Source organism: Sinohyriopsis cumingii, chromosome 16 (genome assembly GCF_028554795.1).
Source record: "Sinohyriopsis cumingii isolate HCF-2022 chromosome 16, ASM2855479v2, whole genome shotgun sequence".
Lineage (NCBI taxonomy): Eukaryota > Metazoa > Mollusca > Bivalvia > Unionida > Unionidae > Sinohyriopsis > Sinohyriopsis cumingii.
Window position 1 is genome coordinate 77,062,873 of NC_142976.1, and position 20,924 is coordinate 77,083,796.

General features: G+C 34.8%; 1 protein-coding gene across 5 annotated transcripts in view; it reads right to left on the reverse strand.

Annotated features, from left to right (window-relative positions):
• LOC149780842 (interferon regulatory factor 4-like) overlaps window positions 1–20,924 on the reverse strand; it is a 60,946-nt gene that overhangs the window by 26,545 nt on the left and 13,477 nt on the right. For all 5 annotated transcript variants that reach the window (XM_089937912.1, XM_089937911.1, XM_089937913.1 and 2 more), the window contains one exon: window positions 8,397–8,592. In XM_089937912.1, the coding sequence (XP_089794038.1) occupies window positions 8,397–8,592 (196 nt within the window). The remainder of the gene's footprint in view (window positions 1–8,396; window positions 8,593–20,924) is intronic.

The window sequence follows — 20,924 nt, forward strand, 5'->3', positions numbered from 1 at the left end:
ATCTTCATAAGATTTTCAATATCTCCCATACATATGGCTGTATTGTTACATTCCTAATTATTACCACACAGTGGCAACAACAATGTCATGCTTATACATGTAGTTATCTTTAGCATGCGATATACTAATTACTCTATGTCGTTAAGTCTTAAAGTTCATTTCCATTTGAAGATTGAAGACAAGGGAGGTGGATGAGGTTGGAAAGAAGGAGAAGTAGGTACGAAAAATGAAGTTGCTATCCCTCCTCACTCCCTCAAAAAGCATTTTCAACAATTACTAATTAAAAATATATGATACTATGTACTAAAAGCAGTGTATTGTATGACTAGTACACACTTTATAATATAGGATTATGTGTGATATGACTATTACACACTTTATAATATAGGATTATGTGTGATATGACTATTACATGCTTTATAATATAGGATTATGTGTGATATGACTGGTACATGCTTTATAATATAGGATTATGTGTGATATGACTGGTACACGCTTTATAATATAGGACTATGTGTGATATTACTAGTCGACTCTTTATAACAAAAGATTATGTGTGATAAGACTAGTAGACATTCTATAATATTGGATTATGTGTGATATGACTGTTACACACTTTATAATATAGGATTATGTGTGATATGACTAGTCGACTCTTTATAATAAAGGATTATGTGTGATATGACTAGTCGACTCTTTATAATAAAGGATTATGTTTGATATGACTAGTAGACGCTTTATAATACAGGATTATGTGTGATATGACTGGTATATGCTTTATAATAAAGAATTATGTGTGATATGACTAGTCGACTCTTTATAATAAAGGATTATGTGCGATATGACTAGTAGACGATTTATAATATTATTTTTTTTTTTTTTTTTTTTTATTAACCCCGTAATAGGTTGACCAATGGGTCGGGGAACCATCCCAGGGTCACCTTACAATCAAACATTTCTGGTTATCAGATAATCTAGGGATAATAAATATAATCTACAGAGAAAGTAAAAAAGAAAACACACACACACACACACACGCATATACACATGCATATGGCACACAATCTAGGTGACATGGCCTTTGTGATATTACAATATTTTGTTCCTGTTTACCATCAAGACAGAGACAAGTTAAATGTTCATTGTTGAGGTCCATTTTTGAAGAAATTGGTCCTCTTTTTTATTTACCTTAGCATTGTATTTTTCAATGTTCTTATGCATTGCAACTATTTGCTTGAAGGCAAAAATAGAAGGATTTTTCATATTGAATCTGCAAGTATAAATATAATATTTTGCCAAAATAAGCAGAAAATTACCCAAACTGTCCAGTTGTTCACTTCCTAAAAATGTTTCTTTTTTGGACAGATGTACAATATTTGGGCAAAAAGGTGCAAAATCTTCAATAAAACGGTACCAAAACTGTGAAGTAATACTGCAGTCATAAAAGAGATGCTCAATACTTTCAGTTTCACTCTTACAGAAAGTACATTTGTTGTCATCAAATATGTTAATTCTTTTAAGAAAATCATTAGTAGCGATTATTCTATGGATTAATTTAAAGTTAAAAGAGATCAACTTGGTATCCTTGGTACAGCGTTTTGCCTGGCTGTATATATCAGACCACTCCTCACTACTTATATTTTTATTAAATACTTGCATCCAAGCTTCTTGCTTCGCAGTGTGTTGCCTTTTAGTTTCCTGTAAAAGATCTTTGTAAACATACTTGAGTGAATCTTGTTTTCGCAAGTTCGTTATTTTATCCTCCTGCTTATCAAAATTATTATGTACTAGATGGTTTTTTATGGCATCTTTCCATGCTTTAGGAATTCTGGATATTAAGGAGAAGTATTTCAAGAAATCATCGCTTCCAGTTTTTTGTTTTATTATCTCAAAAGGTATTAAATTACCGTGGTCATCTACTAGATCGTTCAGAATTTCAAAACCAGCTTCTGTCCAGGATTTGTATTGATAAATCATTTTAGGGGGGACAAAATTTAAAATACTCATGGATAGATACTCGTTAGGACTTTGCGGTTCTTCTTTCCATTTAGATACTGCCAAAATTACATCTCTCCAAAAACTGTTTTTAATGAACTTACTAAATTCTTCTAATTTCCTTCTCCCTAAATTCCAAATATCCTTTTTATTTCTGAGTATAGTTGTATTGACTAAGCTCTGCCACGTTCCATCTTCCTTTTCCAGCAATCTTTTAACCCATCTTATCTTAATATACCTAATGAATGAAAATATGTGTATCATATTTAGTCCTCCCTCGTTTTCTGGGGAAACTAGTATATCACGTTTTATTCTCTCTACTTTTCCACCCCATACAAATTTAAATAACATGCGATTTAGTTCTGCTTCAACTTTTGCTGATGGGTTAGGAAGTGCTGAAAAAAGATGTATGAATATGGGCAGAACAAGAGTCTTTACAACAATTACTTTACCAACTATTGACAGATGTCTTTGACTCCAGCTTGCCAGTATTCGTTTTGCCTTTGTTAGTTTCTTCATATTATTAATTTCCACCATCTGTTGTAAATCTGGAGAAAATTCTATGCCAAGGAGTGTAAAGTTCGAAGAGGACCAAATTAGGCCCATTTCGGGACATATTCTTTCATTAGAAAATTTCCTGTTTCCAATCCAAATAGTTTTTGTTTTTGTTATGTTACATTTAAGTCCCGATAATAGAGAGAAACCTTGCAAGATATTCATAGTTGCTTCAAGAGAAAAACTAGATCCATCAAGAAGAATAAAAGCGTCATCGGCATACTGACCCAATTTATATTCACTGGCGTCAAAGATTACTCCCCGTACATCCACGTTTTGCTTTAAAGTTATAGCTAAAATCTCAACCCCAATGATAAACAAATAAGGTGCAAGGGGATCTCCTTGACGACATCCTCTTTCAAGTCTAAAAAAAGATGACATATGTCCATTATTTATAACACAACTATTAGAGTCATTACAAAACAGTTTAAACCACTTACAAACGGAATCACCAAAATTAAAAGATTGTAGAGCTTCTTCCACAAAGATCCAGTTAATTGAGTCAAAGGCTTTTTCGAAATCCATTAACAATAATAAACCATATCTGTTTTCATTCTCAAGTTGGTCCATGATATCATATAATAGTCTGGTGTTTTCTCCAATGAATCTACCCTTCATATATCCTTTCTGAGTATCGCTGATTATTGATGGAAGAACCTTTTTAATCCTAGCTGCAATTGCTCCCGAAGCAATCTTATAATCAGTATTTAAAAGTGATATAGGTCTCCAGTTTTTAAAATATCTTCTGTCTTTTTCCTCCTTTGGTAGACATGTGATGACTCCTTGAGTCTGAAAATCTGAAAGTTTTCCTACAGTATATCCGTAATTTATTGATCTACATATAAATCCCCCCAGAGACTTCCAAAAGAATTTATAGAACTCTACAGTGAATCCATCCGAGCCAGGACTTTTTCCATTTTCCATCCGTTTTAGAGACATACCGAATTCATTGATTGTAAGCAGACCCTCGCATGATTCTCTTTCCTCTCGACTAAGTTTAATATTGTGATCAAAAAATCTATTTCGAGTTTCTTGAGTAGCCTCGTCATCAAGCTGAGCTATTCTACTTTTGAACAATTCCATATAAAACTGTTTTTGTGCTTCTAAAATATCTATTTGGTCAGATATATTTGTCCCATCATCTAAAATAATTTCTTTTATTGTCTTATTAACATAGTTTCTTTTTTCAAGATTTAAAAAGTACTTTGTGCTTTTTTCCCCAAATTCATACCATCTAGCTTTAGATCTTAATATAACACCTTCTATGTATTTTTTCCTAGATTCCTCTAATTCTGCTTTTTTTCTCTCTAAATTTTCCAGAATTTCCTCATTTATGTTATTCGACAGTCCCCCCTGAATTTCTATTATTTCCTGCTCAATTTTCTTTAATTTTTCCCGTTTCTCTTTTGATTTCCTAATAGAATAACATATAGTTTCAGATCTTATTTTCATTTTCAAAATTTCAAAGAACATTTGGTCGTTACAGGAAAGAGAAACATGGAGAGAGTCATCTTTATTTCCCCCTACATAATATTCATTTACAGTGTCAGTTATACACTTTTTGACCAAATCAGTATACTCAGTGTTCCTCAACAGTTGGTTATTAAATTTCCAATATCCTTTTCCCCTTGGAAACATTGAAAACGCCACACTCAAAACAATAGCTGAATGATCAGTCTTGTACCCTGGTAAGATACATGCATCAGCTGTATTCATATGAATGTCATCCGATACAAGAAAGTAATCTAGTCTACTTTGTTTCAAGGGAGATTTTTGCCTCCAGGTATACATCTTTAAGTCTTGGTTGAAATTTCGCCAGGGATCAATTAATTCCAATTCGTTTTTCAGGTCTTGAATCGCTGCCCTAGACTGTTGGTGTTTGTCATGTAAAATATTATAAGTATCCAAATCTAAGTCTTGAACAGTATTCCAGTCTCCGCACATTATAATTGATGAGTTCTCAAAAAATAAAGTCTCCTCCTTTAACTTTCTAAAAAAGCTAGGATTATCATCATTATAACCATACAAATTCACGAGGGTTATTCTGTTGCCATTAATTGTAATATCTAAAATAATAAATCTCCCTTGACTGTCACATCTTTCTCTATGGATTATAAATTCAAAAGTATTTCTAAAAAATATTGCAACCCCAGCACTCTTACTAGAGCAGTGGCTAAATATACATTTGTATCCCCATTCAGCTGCCCAATATATTTCATCGTTCTTTGTACTATGAGTTTCTTGCAAGCATATTATAGATACATTCTTTTGTTTTACCCAGTGGAAAATATCCCTTCGTTTTAAGACTGAACCTTGCAGGCCTCTAACATTAATAGATATAATTTTTATGTTATTATCCATGAAAACAGCAGAAATTTTACACATACATATTCTTGTACAGGAATGTATGAAGTAATTATCACCTTGAGTTTATCATATGCATGGCTTTCACACTCACACTCACACAGAATACAAACATCCATAATAAAATCATCCATGGTGTTACAGTAAATGCTGTAGCTTTGGCTGCGTTTAACATTGATACAGTATACTATGGACAACAAGTGAAACAACTCCATTTGCGATAACTCTTATGCACCTCTGACAGACCTTTCCGGGGCTAAGACAGTTTTGTAAACCAAACAGCACAGATTAAAAAGAATATAAATTACAACTTAATGAATGAAAAAAGGGGTAAAAGGGAAGAAAAAGAAAGGGTGAAAGAGCGCATACATGGGAGTGGTGGGTGATTGAATGTATGAGCAAAAAAAGTGAGACTGAGAGATTTATCGTGGAGGAGTAATGTTGAGAAAAGTGAGTAAACAACTGAGTAAATGTGTATATGACGATTTATAATATTAGATTATGTGTGATATGACTTGCATGCTTTATAATATAGAATTATGTCTGATATGACTGCTACATGCTTTACAATATAGGATTATGTGCGATATATGCATGTTACATTCTTTATAATATGACTGTTACATGTTTTATAATATAGGATTATGTGTGATATGACTGGTATATTCTTTACAATAGGGTATTATGTGTGATATATGAATGTTACAAGCTTTATAATATATGATTGTGTGATATGACTGTTACACAGTTTATAATATAGGTATATGTGCAATATATGACTATCAAATGCTTTATAATATAGGATTATGAGTGATATGATTGTTATATGCTTTACCAATATAGACTTATATGCAAGCCCCTTCAGAGGCTGAGAGAGGTCTGAGCGACTTTGAGAGTTTGATGCCCCCAGGCCCTGCCTATATTGAAATTTGGAAATGAACTGATTGCCAAAAACAACCCATATCATTTACCTGGTACTATGTAAAGATTTAAAAGATGACTAAGAACACAAGAGTATTAAGGAGATTTTTAAAAGAAACTGGTAAAAACCAAGGCCCCTTAGGGGTTGAGGCCCAGTCCATATACCCCCATCCACCCACCCCTCTGACTGGGTCTGCTTATATGTGATGAATGTTACATGGGTTACACTATAGACTTATATATGATATGACTGTTACATGCTTTACAATACAGAATATATATGATATGACTGTTACATGCTTTACAATACAGAATATATATGATATGACTGTTACATGCTTTACAATACATAATATATATGATATGACTGTTACATGCTTTACAATAAAGAATATATATGATATGACTGGTACATGCTTTACAATACACAATATATATGATACGACTGTTACATGCTTTACAATACAGAATATATATGATATGACTGTTACTGGCTTTACAATACAGAATATATATGATATGACTGTTACATGCTTTACAATACATAATATATATGATATGACTGTTACATGCTTTATAATGCAGAATATATATGATATGACTGTTACATGCTTTATAATACAGAATATATATGATATGACTGTTACATGCTTTATAATAGAGAATATGTATGATATGACTGTTACATGCTTCCAAGACTGAATATATATGATATGACTGTTACTGGCTTTACAATACAGAATATATATGATATGACTGTTACATGCTTTACAATACATAATATATATGATATGACTGTTACATGCTTTATAATACATAATATATATGATATGACTATTACATGCTTACAATACTGAATATATATGATATGACTTTTACATGCTTTACAATACAAAATATATATGACTCTTATATGCTTTATAATACAGAATATATACAATATGACTGTTACATGCTTTACAATCTGTTGTTTTCACGTGACGTCACAAAACGTTAGGACTTCCACATCCACCATGTTAAGTCCCTAGCCCCGCAAGCCAGCACCTAATAACATTGTTCTTCCCTCATAATTACGAAGACACGTTTCATTTTGTGCGTAAGAATATAATAATACATCACAATGTGTTGTTCCTGTCAACCACACAAGACTGAATGTGTGACTTTCTACTTGTTTTCTTCAAGTAAAACATTTAAATTTCAACCATCTTTGTTATTCTTTCATAAACAAATTAGATCGATCAATAAAAAAAGGCATTACACAAACAAGTGAAAACATGTAATGATTTTCAATTTTCGTGGGCTGAAATCAATCATTTGGTTATCGTTCAAGTTCAAATACTAATTGTTAATATATAATTTCATATTTCTAAAAGCATTTTAGGAATACTTTTTGACATTCGACACAGTCATGTTCCGTTAGGCACGTGTTTCGTTTGAACACACTGAAGATGAAACTTCTTTGAATGGTTATCGCTTTGATTCATTATCATCCTACGTCCATCATTTCCACCACAAATACAATACCTGACCATACTAATTAAATTGGTTTGTCAACTGTCTTTGGCACAAACACTTGTTGACGCGAAAAGTATTTGAACATAAAAGTTCTGGCATAAAACACATGCTATGAAATTTTAATTCATAACTGATATTGTATCCCTAAAATCATTGTCTGGAAATACTCTTTCAAGATGACAAGGTTAAGGATATGATATGAAACACTTTAAAAATGTCAGTATTGTCTGTTTGTAAAAAAAAATAACTGCATTTCTATTTGATAGCAATATGCACAATTACGGTTCAACTTCACCATTCTGTCTTTCAATATAAGCAAGGGAACTTCCAGATTTATTTTTATTTTCATGCCATAGGGCACTTAATTTCAAGTATCTATGTATTGTTTCAATGAAGTAAATGTCCTTATTGACAGTTAAATCAGATTATTATCTTGAATATACACGATGACTAATGTTGACAAAGATTTGTTAGGGACTCAAGATGGTGGCGCAAGGTGCGCGTGCGTTGCATTGTGGGTATTTGCATACTCGATCGTGACATCTGTGAAAACAATCCATACAGAACATATATGATATGACTCTTATATGTTTTACAATACATAATATATATGATATGACTGTTATATGCTTTACATTATATGATCTGCACCAATTTATCCTTAGGAGTATACTGACAATATGAGCCCATATTTGGGTGCGGGGAGGGGGGGGGGCATATGGGACCAGCCTAGTCCTACATGTAAGACATAGCACATTTTGATTTTGTTGAGGTCTTACAGGTAGGACTAGGGACCAGCCATTCGCGAAGTTTTCTCAAAACTGTCCGGGAAAAAAAATTCAAATTATTTTGAGGTAGAAGTTTTGCTAATGGTTAGAGAGATTGAAGGCCAGAGGAAACTGGCGGCGGTAAAACGACGAATACTGCAACGACGCTGAAGAAAAGAAAAAAAAAACAAACAACCATAATACAAGCTAAAACAGCAACATCGTTGATTGGAGTCCTGCAATTTCTGAAGAAACTAAAATACATTTTATTATTCTAACCTTGAAAATCATTGAATCTGCCTCACTCCAATCTCTGTTGCCCACGTGTTTCCATGGCACCCGGAATGTTTTTTCTTTCTTGTTTATCCACTGTAGTCCTGGAATCTCCCCACTCTCAATCCGCGATTCCAGCCACGGTATCATCCGCTGGCGACTGTGGTGGTCTGCGTACGTCATACTGGAGTTATGGTGTTCCCTGGAAATTGATGTATACATTTATTTATTACATTTATTTAATAATTTATCCATGATCTAGTTTTAGCTATCATTCTGCTAAAAGATATATGTGTATCAAGAGATGCATTCTAAGATTACGGTATAATCTTACTAACATGTTTGACTAAACTAGAAAACTTGTTTATATTTTAATAATAATAATATTTATTTTTAAAAAAAAAAACAATCGATCCTTGCTTCCCCATCCCTGTATGAACCGTACCACAATCCCCAACCCCACATTCATCATTAAATTAATAAAAAGTGTAACCGCGATAAACACTAAAAGCAACTTCAATTGCATTATTGTGATGTTTCCTTGAAGATGATGCTGAAAATGTTCCAGTCACAATGAAACTCAAACTGTAACCCAAATCCTTGCAAACATTATGTTGTGTCATTTTAATTATTTATTTAAGTAATAAGATTTTTTTTTTTTTTTTTTTTTTTTTTTTACTTCACTGTGATTCTTTTCTGTATTCATTAAATATAGATCACCAACGTGCACCCCTAGTACCTCATCTGGTAAGGGTGGTGGAACTGCAGTTTAATATCGAGTTTCGTAGTCCAAACAGTTGGCGGGATGGGGTGGGGGTGGAAGCATAGGGGAAATGTCAAACAACGCGTTACACTTTATGTTGCGCGCTTGATTTTAACAAAAACATTTCATACACACTTCAACGGATATATGTGTATAGTTTTAAGTAAAGTTTAGAATGAGGACGATTTGACTTAATTGCAAATTTTAGTTATTTCTGTAAAATTCATCATTTGCATACCATTAAACAGTTTACAGATTGACATGAAATGCCATTAATGGGTGAATAAAATAACTGAATACAAATCTTTTGAACTTAAGTTAGTAATATTCGCAATACAGTGTTTCATTAAGAGTCCAAATAATTACCATGCGACGTGAACATTATCTAAAGTTATTTTTCTGAAGTTACTACCCAACGTGAACATTGTCCAAAATATTTGTCAACTAATAAACTTTTTTTTTCATGTCACTGATTGCAGTGCGATATAATGATCTAAATTCAACTAAAAAAACTCACAAATTCACTAGAATATTCTCGGTTTATATAAATCTCTGAAATCGGAAGCTCGCTGTATTTTAACGTTAATTTTATCCGGTATCAACCTTTTGTCTATGAAACTCTGTGTGTGCGTGTGTGTGTGTGTCTGTGTAATTTTGGATTTTTAACCTAGCTTTAACAATTTGAGTCATATCGCTACGATATATGCTGTCTGACAGTTTATAGTGACGTCCAGCACCAGGACATCATGCCACAGAAATGGAGCATCATATCCTACCCAGTCACATTATCCTGACACCAGCTGACCAGTCCTAACACTAACCTCTTAATGCTGTCAGCCAAGCGGTGCTGCTGCAAGTAGCATTTTTATAAGTCTTTGATATAACTCAAACCAGCGACCAACCGCATCCGAAGCGGACGCTCTAACCACTTAGGCCACCGAAATGGTCAGAAACACTCAGCAAATTAGAAAATTTAGTGTAAATTATGGCCGAAATGCACTGTACATAACAAATGCGTATCCCAATAAAAGCTACATCAGTGCGCTTAAACAAAATTTTTACTTCCGTGTTTGCCAACATGTTTTATCCTAATGTTTATATAAACTGAGTAAAAAACAAACTTTGGTATCAAAACTGGGGGTCAAATTAAAAACTGGGGGGTCTCTGAAGCGCAAATGAGGGTAAAGGGAAACACTGGTTATTTTTCCAATGTGTAGTAATAACAGACATATTTAATTGAAGATTGACATCCTTTTATAAAACATTTTAAAAATCCTTTCTGTCAAATTTGGTCAAATCCTTTTTGGCAGTGTTAGAAGAAGGCGTTGAAAGTTTTTCTAACTTGAAAGTTTGTTGCACCGTTTTAGAGAAGACGTAGATCACATTTGTTGTTTTTCTGAATATATTCTTTAATGAAGAAATTGCATCATTTGTGGAAATTAGCAAGACCTTTATGTTACAATGCCTTCTATTAAAAGCTGGTTGACTTTGGTGCACTGTTTGAAAACAGGTAATTTCAGAGTTTATTTATCTCCAATACATCGGTTATATTTGATTTTGGCTCAGTAACATTTTGTACAATAATGAAAACATGTGTCGGAATATTTCGCTAAACGTTGGTCAAATTCGTTAAAGCGTTTTCTCGAGAAATCATTTAAAAGTTTTCCATTTTCAGTAATAGTGGCCAGTTTCATGGCGGATTGACATCATTTGCATTAAACTGAAATGCCTTCATGTCACGATGCTTTCTGCCAATACTGGTTTAATTAGTCAAGCATTTCTTGGAAGCTGACAAAAGCAATTGTTCATGAACGCAGGACGGATGCAGGGTCATACGATAAGCTCATCTGGCCCTATAGCCAGATGAGCTAAAGAGAAGTCATAACTCAAGTGCCTAATTAAAAGAGCCCCACAGTTCTATCAGAGGAATATGTAAAAACTGCTTGCTTTGGATATATGATTGCTTATTAAAGGTGAAACCAATCTGATTAAAATCGCAATCTTCGTTTAATAAGTAGATCTGATAGGCACCGACACGAGGCCATGTTCTGTGACTTTGTGATTCACCAATCAAATCACAGCTTTCAAATTTTTTAAAGTTAAAATCGTCATTTGAAACAGATAATAGTAACGAGAACTCTCTCCAACACGAAATGCAACGATTTACCTGATAGTGATTCTAAAATTAAGCTACCATGTTACATACTTTTAGTAAAAGTTTTCCTCTGATTATAGCAGCAAGTTTGCCTAATTACCCACCATTCTCTGTCCATGAAAATGCACCTGATGTCCGATGGAAGAAGTGGGTAAAACAGCTTGATAACCTTTTGACCTGAATGGACATCAAATAACACAAAACGTCGGCGTACGTTGTCCTTTACAATATTCTGGAGAGGACATAAATCGTATTTTCGAAAACCTCCAAGAACACCGGCGATCATTACCCATCTGCCATAGAAAATCTGACAAACTACTTTGCACCAGAGAAGAACCACGAATTTGAAATCTACAAATTTCGTCAAGAAAAACAACAAAATGGACAATAATTTGATGATCTTCACAAGAAGCTAAGACAGTTTTCTGCAACGTGTGAATTCGCTGATGTCGATAAAGAAATAAAGTCGCAAATAATTCAAGGTTGTCTGTCAACACGTCTTTGACGTCGCGCACTTCGTGAATAAATTAACCTATCACATCTATTTACATTTGCCCTGGCCTGGAACTCTCTGACAGATATGTGAGAGAAATAGAAAAATCTGAAGAGTGAATGTAAATGCCACAACAAATGGAATGACATGGAATCGTCGCAAAAACAAGACACGCTTCATGGAGAAATCGAACATCAATCACAAACAATAATAAAGAAAACAAAAAATGCAGAAATTGTACCACGCAAAGGCAATCAGTACCCAGCAAAACGGAAACAATGTAATTTTTTGAAGAAGAAAAACCATTTTTCAAGAGTTTGATGATCAAAACTTGAAAAAAATGAAAGTTAATAAAGTAAAAGGTCAAAGAAACAAAGATAGTACATCTGAGAGCTCAAAGAATACACTTTGGCCTGCAACCTAGAAGCAACGTAAACATTCTTAAAGCAAGACAGCTTCAAACAATTTATTTATTTATTTATTTATTTATTTATCGTATGTCGTACATGCCTAGCCATTTAACAGCACAATCGTCAGCAAGGTGCAGAGCCTGCATTCCACTGGGGAACTTGTCAGTGGACAGTTGTTCTTAATGTGTGACATAATCTGCAGAGCTCCACAATAGCAGAAGTAGATGGAACAAAAAGGTGTTGACTGACACAGGATCGAGTATTACTCTCATGGACAAGCATACAGCAGTGAAACTGAAACATATCCCGAGACTACAGAAAACAGATACAATGTATGCATTATGGATAATAATAATAATAATAATAATAATAATGACCTTATTTAAAGAGGGTAACACAATTAGCTAAAAACTAATCTACCTTGAGGCCCTCATACAAAGGAATTCATTTATTTAAGCTGCATCTCTGAAGCCACTGGATATATTGGGTTTGGAAGAAGGAAATAGAGTGGGCATTTCTATTCTCAACTGGAATACTATTCCAGAGCAGAGTTCCAGAGTATTGGAAACTTTTGTAAATAATTTCTTTTTTGGTTTGGGAATTTTATACTGTTTGGTAGACATGAATCGCAGGTGGGGAGTATTACCAGGTAGCCTATACTGGAATAGTGATTGTAAATATTCAGGAGCACTATTCTGAGATATCCTGTACATTAATTTGGCTTTTCTCAAACAGATTCGGTCTTTAATAGGTAATATTTTTAACCTACCAGCTAAACTTTCCTTGCTTTCTTTCTGGATTGACATTAGCCCAAATGCACTTTTTTGAAGATGTGCCAGCTTTGCTATGTTTTTATCATTTGAATTACCCCATACTGTACTACAGTAGTCCAAATAGGGTTGTATGTAACTGTTATAAAATAGTTTTCTGTGCCTTTCAGGGAGAAAATGTCTTATCCTACTGAGAAGCCATAAACTTGAATAGACTTTTTTACTGGTATGTTTGATATGTTCAGTCCATGATAGCTTATTATCTACCAGAACACCAAGTAGCCTATCATGACAGACTATTTGCAGATTTGTATCCTTCCATGTCAGACATAGTTCATCACTATCAAGATTTGTCCTTCTTTGCCGTGTTGAGATAAGTAATATTTTAGTTTTACCAGTATTTACCACCATGCCATTACATGTGCACCAGTTTTCCAGTTTGCTTAGTGCATTCTGTAAAGAAATTTCGAGCTCATGCTTTGTGTTTTGGATGTCTGACAATCTTGTGTCATCTGCATAGAGATCTGTAGATGATATTGAGTCTCTTAGTAAAAGTGGTAGGACATTAATAAATAAAATGAATAGTAGTGGACCTAGAATTGATCCTTGTGGTACTCCATATCTAATTGTTTCAGGTTCAGACAGAACATTATTTATGTAAACATGTTGTGTTCTCTCATTTAAGTACGAAGTAAACCATCTAATTGTTCTTTCATCACACTGGTAGATTTTCAGTTTCTTCAAAAGGATTTCATGATCCACCATGTCAAAAGCTTTCCTGAAATCTACAAATACAGTTCCTATTATTCTACCTTGGTCAAGTGCTTGAAGCCATTTATCAGTTAGGGAGATCAAGGCAGTCTCACAGGAATGGTTCTGTCTAAAGCCTGATTGATTAGGATGTAACAGCAAGTGTTCGGTTAAATATGACATGAATGAGTCATGGACATGTTTTTCAATCAATTTTGACAAGTTTGGTAGTATTGAAATTGGTCGGTAGTTATCAGCATCATCCTTAGAACCAGATTTGTGAATAGGAGTTACTTTTGCAGTTTTCCATATTTTGGGGACAGATGAGGTTGCAATACTTAAATTACTTATGAATGTTATGATATCTACAATAGCAAAGGCAGAAGATTTAATGAGTCGTGGACCAATCTGATCAAGTCCTGTAGCTTTCTTGGTATCAAGTTCACTGAGACATTTTGTAACAAAGTTTTTTGACACTGGTGGGATAGAGAAACATACCTCCTTTGAGATTTTACTGCTGCAGAACTTTTTCAGTTCATTAAAGTTGTTTTCTATCACTGGCTCTTTTAACTTTGTGGTCATGTTGATGAAAAAATCATTGAAAACATTTGCAATGTCAGTGTCATCAGTGACTATGGTGTCATTTACCAGAAGTGAGTGAATTTTATTTGTCTGTTTTTTGTGCGTTCCTCCAGTGAGTTCATTGAAGACTTTCCAAATGGAGTTTGTGTTGCTCTTTTTGTTTTCAATCAATGATTGATAATAAGTTTTTTTTATAGCTTTTTTGATCATACTTGTTATTTTATTTCTCCATACTTTATATTGTGCATGGTTTTCCATAGCCTTGAATTTGTCTCGTGTTTTCATAGCATCTAGGATTTCAGTAGTAAGCCAATTAGGTTGAATATCAGTCTTTACTCGATATACTTTCAGTGGTGCATGCTTAGATACTACATCCATAAATAAGTCAGTCCACACCCTCATGGCTTCATCTATGTCATCCAAATTTTGGATCATACTCCATGGAACTTTATATAGGTCATTGAGAAATTGTTCTTCATTAAAAGTTTTGAACGATCTGTAAGTGATCGTTTTATGTGTATTTTTCTTATTTTTCTTGCATTTAACCTTTCTTGTCAAAAAAGTAGGATAGTGGTCACTAAGACCAACATTCGGTACATTAACACAAGCCACATTGTCTGGTAGGTTAGTATAAATGTGATCAATAAGAGTGCTTGATTTTTCAGTAACCAAATTACCATTCAGACGTTAAGTGTGTGTGTGTGTGTGTGTGTGTGTGTGTGTGCGTGCTTGCGTGTGTTTTGGATTTTTAACACAGCTTTGACAATTTTTCAATCATATCGCTACGATGTTTGCAGTATTACAGTTTACAGTGATGTCTAGCACTTGGGCATCATGCCGCATGATGTCCCACCCAGGCACATTATCCTGACACCATGCCAACCAGTCCTAACTCTAACCTCTAAATGACGGGCGCCTAGCGAGGCAGCTGCTTGTACCATTTTTATAAGTCTTTGATATCACTCGGCCAGGCTTCGAACCTGCGATCTCCCGCATCCGAGGCAGACGCTCTAACCACTAGGCCACCGGAGCGATAGCTGTGAAGTTTCATGCCAAGATTGAAACTATGGATAGGACCAAGTCAGCTCAATCAACGTAACCAAATGAAATGTTGGAAATCAACTGAGCAAAGAAAACAAGCTTTTGCAAATAATTCCACGAGTATGTGCTTCAGTGACGAGGAAATCCGAAGAACTGTCCAAACAGTTCACAGGTATTTTCAAAGGATTCGGAAAATTAAAGACATATAAATACACTTTTACGCTGATGGTAATATTGTCCCTGTCAATTAGCGCCACCGACGTATTACATTTCAATAGAGCTGGAAATACTTGAAAAATTATCGAGAAGGTGGGTGGATCAGCTCCATGAGTGTCACCAATTGTGGAAGCACCCAAACACAAAACCCTGATGAAATCAGGATCAGCGTATATATGCGTTTGAAGTGAGGGACACGTCACTTTAAGGATAAATGATCTTACAGTACATCTCAGCGGTGCAACCATGTTCTCCAAGCTTGATCTAAATTCGGGTTACCATTAACTGAAATTGGACGAAATATCAAGGAACATTACAGCATAATTTACTCACATAAGACTAGAGAGATATAAACGCCTCAGTTTCGAAATATCACTAGCTGCATAGACATTCCAAAGCACGCGTTACAACAATGGAATGACTATGAGGCGCAAGAAATATTATCGATGACAGTCTAGTATTCAGTCGTACTCATGAAGCACATGACTAAAATCAAGATTCTTTCACCTGCATCGTTGAAAAAGTATTGGCATTAAATAAACGGAAATGTTAAACAAAGACAAAATTGAGTTCTTTGACATCTTTTTCAGCAAAGATGGAGTTTTTTTCAGATCGAAAGAAAGTGGAAGCAATTGAAAATGCCAGTATTCCATCAAATATGTCAGTATGCGGTTTACTAAGCATGACAAACGACGTAGGACGATTTATCCAAAAATATTCAATGACCAACTAGCCTCTTCGTGCCTTAACCAATCAAAACTAATCAGGGGAATGGACAGACAAACACAAGAAAACAAGACTGAGCAAGTGACACAGTAACTGCGTATTTTGATCCTAATGAGGAAACACAATTAATTGTAGGTTCAAGTTCTATTGGTCTAGATGCAGTACTAACTCAGAATGGAAAGTTTACTGCCGACGCAAGCAGAGCACTTCCAACTGTAGAAAAACAGTGTTCACAGACGGAACCAATAGTGTACTAGCGGGGGAATGCGCGGAAGGGCGGTTGCCCCCGGCGCCAGAGGTCTTAGGGCGACAAAACCCCTTTGGGTCATTATCGCGGCCCCAGGTGCAATTTACCCTTAGTACGCCAATGGAGGGAACGTTAAGCACTAGTAATAGCTTGGAGTTATCAAAATTTCCATCTGAGCTATACCTGTTTGGCCACGCATTTACGCTAATCTGTGACCACAAGGCCCATAAAGTCATTTTCAATAATTCAAATCACGACCTTCTGCAAGAATCGATATGTTTCGATTGAAATCACAAACGTACAGTTTCAATGTGGTTTACAAGCCAATTAAAACGAATACAGCAGACGACACCTGACGACATCCAAAGGCTCGAACTAAATCCTGTAAACATGCAGAAGTTGCCGAAGCAAATGTTCGGTTCATATCTGTCAATGCAGTAACTAAGCTGTCACAAGAAGCAGTGTTATAAGAGAATTTAAACATTCCCTCTGCTGAACTAGAAACATCGAAACCAGTGATGACGTTGATATTTTTGGATGTAGGTCTGACAAGTGGGTCAGTTATAGTTTTAATGATAGTGAATAAAATATGCAAGTAGAAACATATCTTTACCTCTCGCAGCAAAACGCATACAGTACAGTTGTACCTCTCTTAGGGAGAATATGTTTATATGTACTTAAATATTTCGTTACACTTAGAGTGATCTCGTTAAGCGTTGATCACATTAAGCTGAAAATTTTAGATATTGCATAAAATGATTACACCGAATAAACAAGAGGTCTATGATACGGGGCTTCCAAATATACCTTTAAGTACAAGTACAACAACCCTAGCACTGCAAGTTTTGAAGTTAAAATTTGTCTACACATTTGTCTTACGTTTTGAATTTTAAATATCCCCAAATAACGGTGAAGACACGAGTGTGTGTGTGTTTGTGTGTGTGTGTGTGTGTGTGTGTGCGCGCGCGCGCGAATAACATATAGAGACTGGCTGTCAGAGTAGAGAAGACAAAAATGTATAGACACATTAATAGTTTTTGACTCAGAGACGCATCGGTTATATGTTACTTATCAAAACAAACGTTTTATAAAAAATAAAAACAAAATAGACGAGTACTCTTCCAAGAATTTGCTCATTAGGGACAAATATATACTTTATACCCACTGAACTTTAAGATAACAACTGATACAAAACAATAGCTATTGTGGTCAAGACACCAGTCGTTTATCGTACTAGTCTATCGCATCTTAGCGAATACCGGGAACTGTTTGCGTTTGAATGCTCAAATGTCATAGGACTTTAAGATTTTTTTTTTTTAAAAAAAACGGACAGAATAATGCCTGTTGTCAGCAGAATACGCAATTTTTTTCTTTCTGGTATCACGTAATCAAATACATATCGGATCTATCTGCACGAGCGCTGTAAGCTCTGGCGTGTTTCACATGGATATCAGATGACCAGTGCGATTCTGAACCAGTGTGAAATGTTTGTCAAGAAGAATTTACAGCTTCTGTATTTTGCTGAAAGTGATTTCAAGAAGGAACCTTGCATACCGAACTCAAAAAGACATGAAAGTTCTTTTGTAATAAAACGTATGCTCCCGGTTCCTGCTGATGGATGCACTGACCCGACGTTTCGTGAATATGTTCCGAGTCATTTAACGTTGCAACAGGAGTGGTCACAAAGGTCCTCGTTTGGTCTGATACAGCATCTTTAAGATGCATGACAACAGCAAGCTAACGACTGTGTCGGCTAAAGTTGTTCGAGAAATGTTGTTAAATGCAAAATGTTTAACGTTGACACTGGTTGGGTAGGGTACAACTTCCCATGACGCATGTACACTTAAAGTTTCATGGAAATGGAGGCAACGGTGTTTGAGAAATCGAAATAAATGAGAAATGTGAGGATTGTTTTTGTGTGTGGATATTTTCTATGGTAATATAGGTAATAGGCAATATTCGAAACAAAACCTTTTAAATATCAAAGGACACCCATTGGAAATGTAGTTTGCGTGTGCACCAAATTTGATTGAAATAACTCGCTGAAATGACAAATTCAGTAATTATTGCATTGTTTACATAAAAGCAACATGAACTTTTTTATTTAAATATGAAAATTCTTACTGGCATTAGGTATATTTTCACATCTTGTTTGATATACTTGCCAAGTTTGGTTTAAATATTTTGAACGCTTGGAGAGTTACGTCCCGGACACTGAAAAGTGTACAGCCAGACTGTAATAGCGATTCCCCCCCCCCCCCAAGTTGTTAATATTATGTGAAGTGCCAAATTTAATTAAAATCCAAACTAAAAAAAGAAAAACAACATCGAAAAAAAGAAAGGATACCCATGTCTAACCTACGATTTGCAAGGGGGTCCCGAGTGGCCGAGGTGTCTAAAGCGCTCTCTGTTACGGATCACTGCCATCTCACCTCTGTCTGTGTTGGAGTCTCGGAATCGGCCAATGTGGGTATGTGAGAAAGCTGGCCAGTAGCTTCTCGAGGGTCGGTGGTTCTTTCCGGGGATTTCCTGGGTTCTTCCTCCACCATTAATACTGGCCGCCATGTATAGCCTATCGTGTGCTGAAAAATGGCATTAAACCCTACAACAACAACAATCACTACGCAGATAGTACATGTCAATGTGGTAGTCACGTGACACCAACAAAACCATCGCCGACACGTGCTCGGTACTTCTTGAAAATGGGTTTCTCCATCCACTGTGACACTAACAGGTTTCTGGTCGTTGTTCTCAGAATAAATATGCTGAGAATTAAGTGTGCATTATATTTATTTACAAAGATTAAGTGATATATATAATATGTCCAAATGCAATGTACAACAACATTGAAAACAAAAAGCCAACAATCTAACAAACAGAACTCTCTAACGTCCAATAATAATAATAATAATAATAACATTTCTGGTGTTTAAAAGCACATCAGCACATAAAACTTTATATCTTCTCGACGCAGTTGTGTATCCAGTACACTAACCACTGAACCATCAAGGCTCCAACCACGACGACAACAATAACAACAATAAAATTGAACACTTAGAAAAACATACGGTTTAACACCCAATAATGTTTGGAATTTAAAGTTTCTTTTTACCTATTTTACATTGTTCTTATTCCAAATAAGTGCAAATACCAACTCCTACTTATTACGTTATTTTGGATTTAAATTGGCACACTTTGGAATACTCACCGTTAAAATACTAATTTTCAACGTCATGTTCTTAATTCTCGTAAAGTGATGAAATTTACAACTATTGTCTTTTAGCAATGCGGATAACTGATTACGATCACATACCAGCGAGTTCTCTCTCTCTCTCTCTCTCTCCACCCACCCACACACATACACACTCAGAGCGCCATTACTCCCATCACACATTCATTAATAAAAACACATGTGTATTTTTCTGAAACTGATCTTGTTTTATCTTTGAAGGAAAATTTAATATTTCCTAAAATTTTGAGTAGTTTTTAAACTTGTTTATTTTTCCAAGTATAACAAGACTTCTAGGTATATGATTATTCTTTAAGGAGGTTTTCATTTTCTTTTGTATTATATACTATATATATCTATATTTATACCAGAATCACAGCATAGTTAGAACTATCATAACCAATATAATTTAAAAATCTAATTTTGGGAATAGAATCATTCGAGAAATTGAGTTAAACGAGTGCATGATCTGATACATTTCAAAGCAGTGAAATATTTATTAAAAAAAACGTTTGAATATTTTGAACTCCATAAACCAATATGTGACAGAATTGTTGGGAGTACGAAACAGTTCTTCTTTAATCAACAGGAACAACAATTTATAATGATCAAGCTGTTTTTCTTTTTCTTCTTCATAATAAATGTCCATGAAAGGTGTAACTGGTAATTTGTATATCAGTCCAGCCAGTGTGTTATGACCCAATCAAACAGCAACAAGGGACAAATAGAAAAATATGAATCTAGAATAAAAGGGAAATGCGTGTAGCATACAAATTATGTCATGAATATCCATCCGTACGCAACAAATGCCAAAACAATTTGATCAATTTTTATATAGACCAACCTTTCATCGAGACATACCTGCATGAAATCGATATGGATATGATTTAAAATTTTCGACTGGGAATGGACTCTGACCCTACACCCCAACATAAATGTCCAAATATAAAAAATGGGGTGACAAGGGTCAGAGGAAACTCAGACTAGCCAATAGGTTGAACACTGGTCATCAACAATCATTATGTAGTACTTTAACGTTTAGAGTGGGAATCAAAGTTGGCAAGAAGAGTCAACTAAAGAGGACTCGCTTAAATTTATCGTATATATTTGTAAACCACCCTTGGTCTTTTAAACAGTTGCCTTAATTTACAA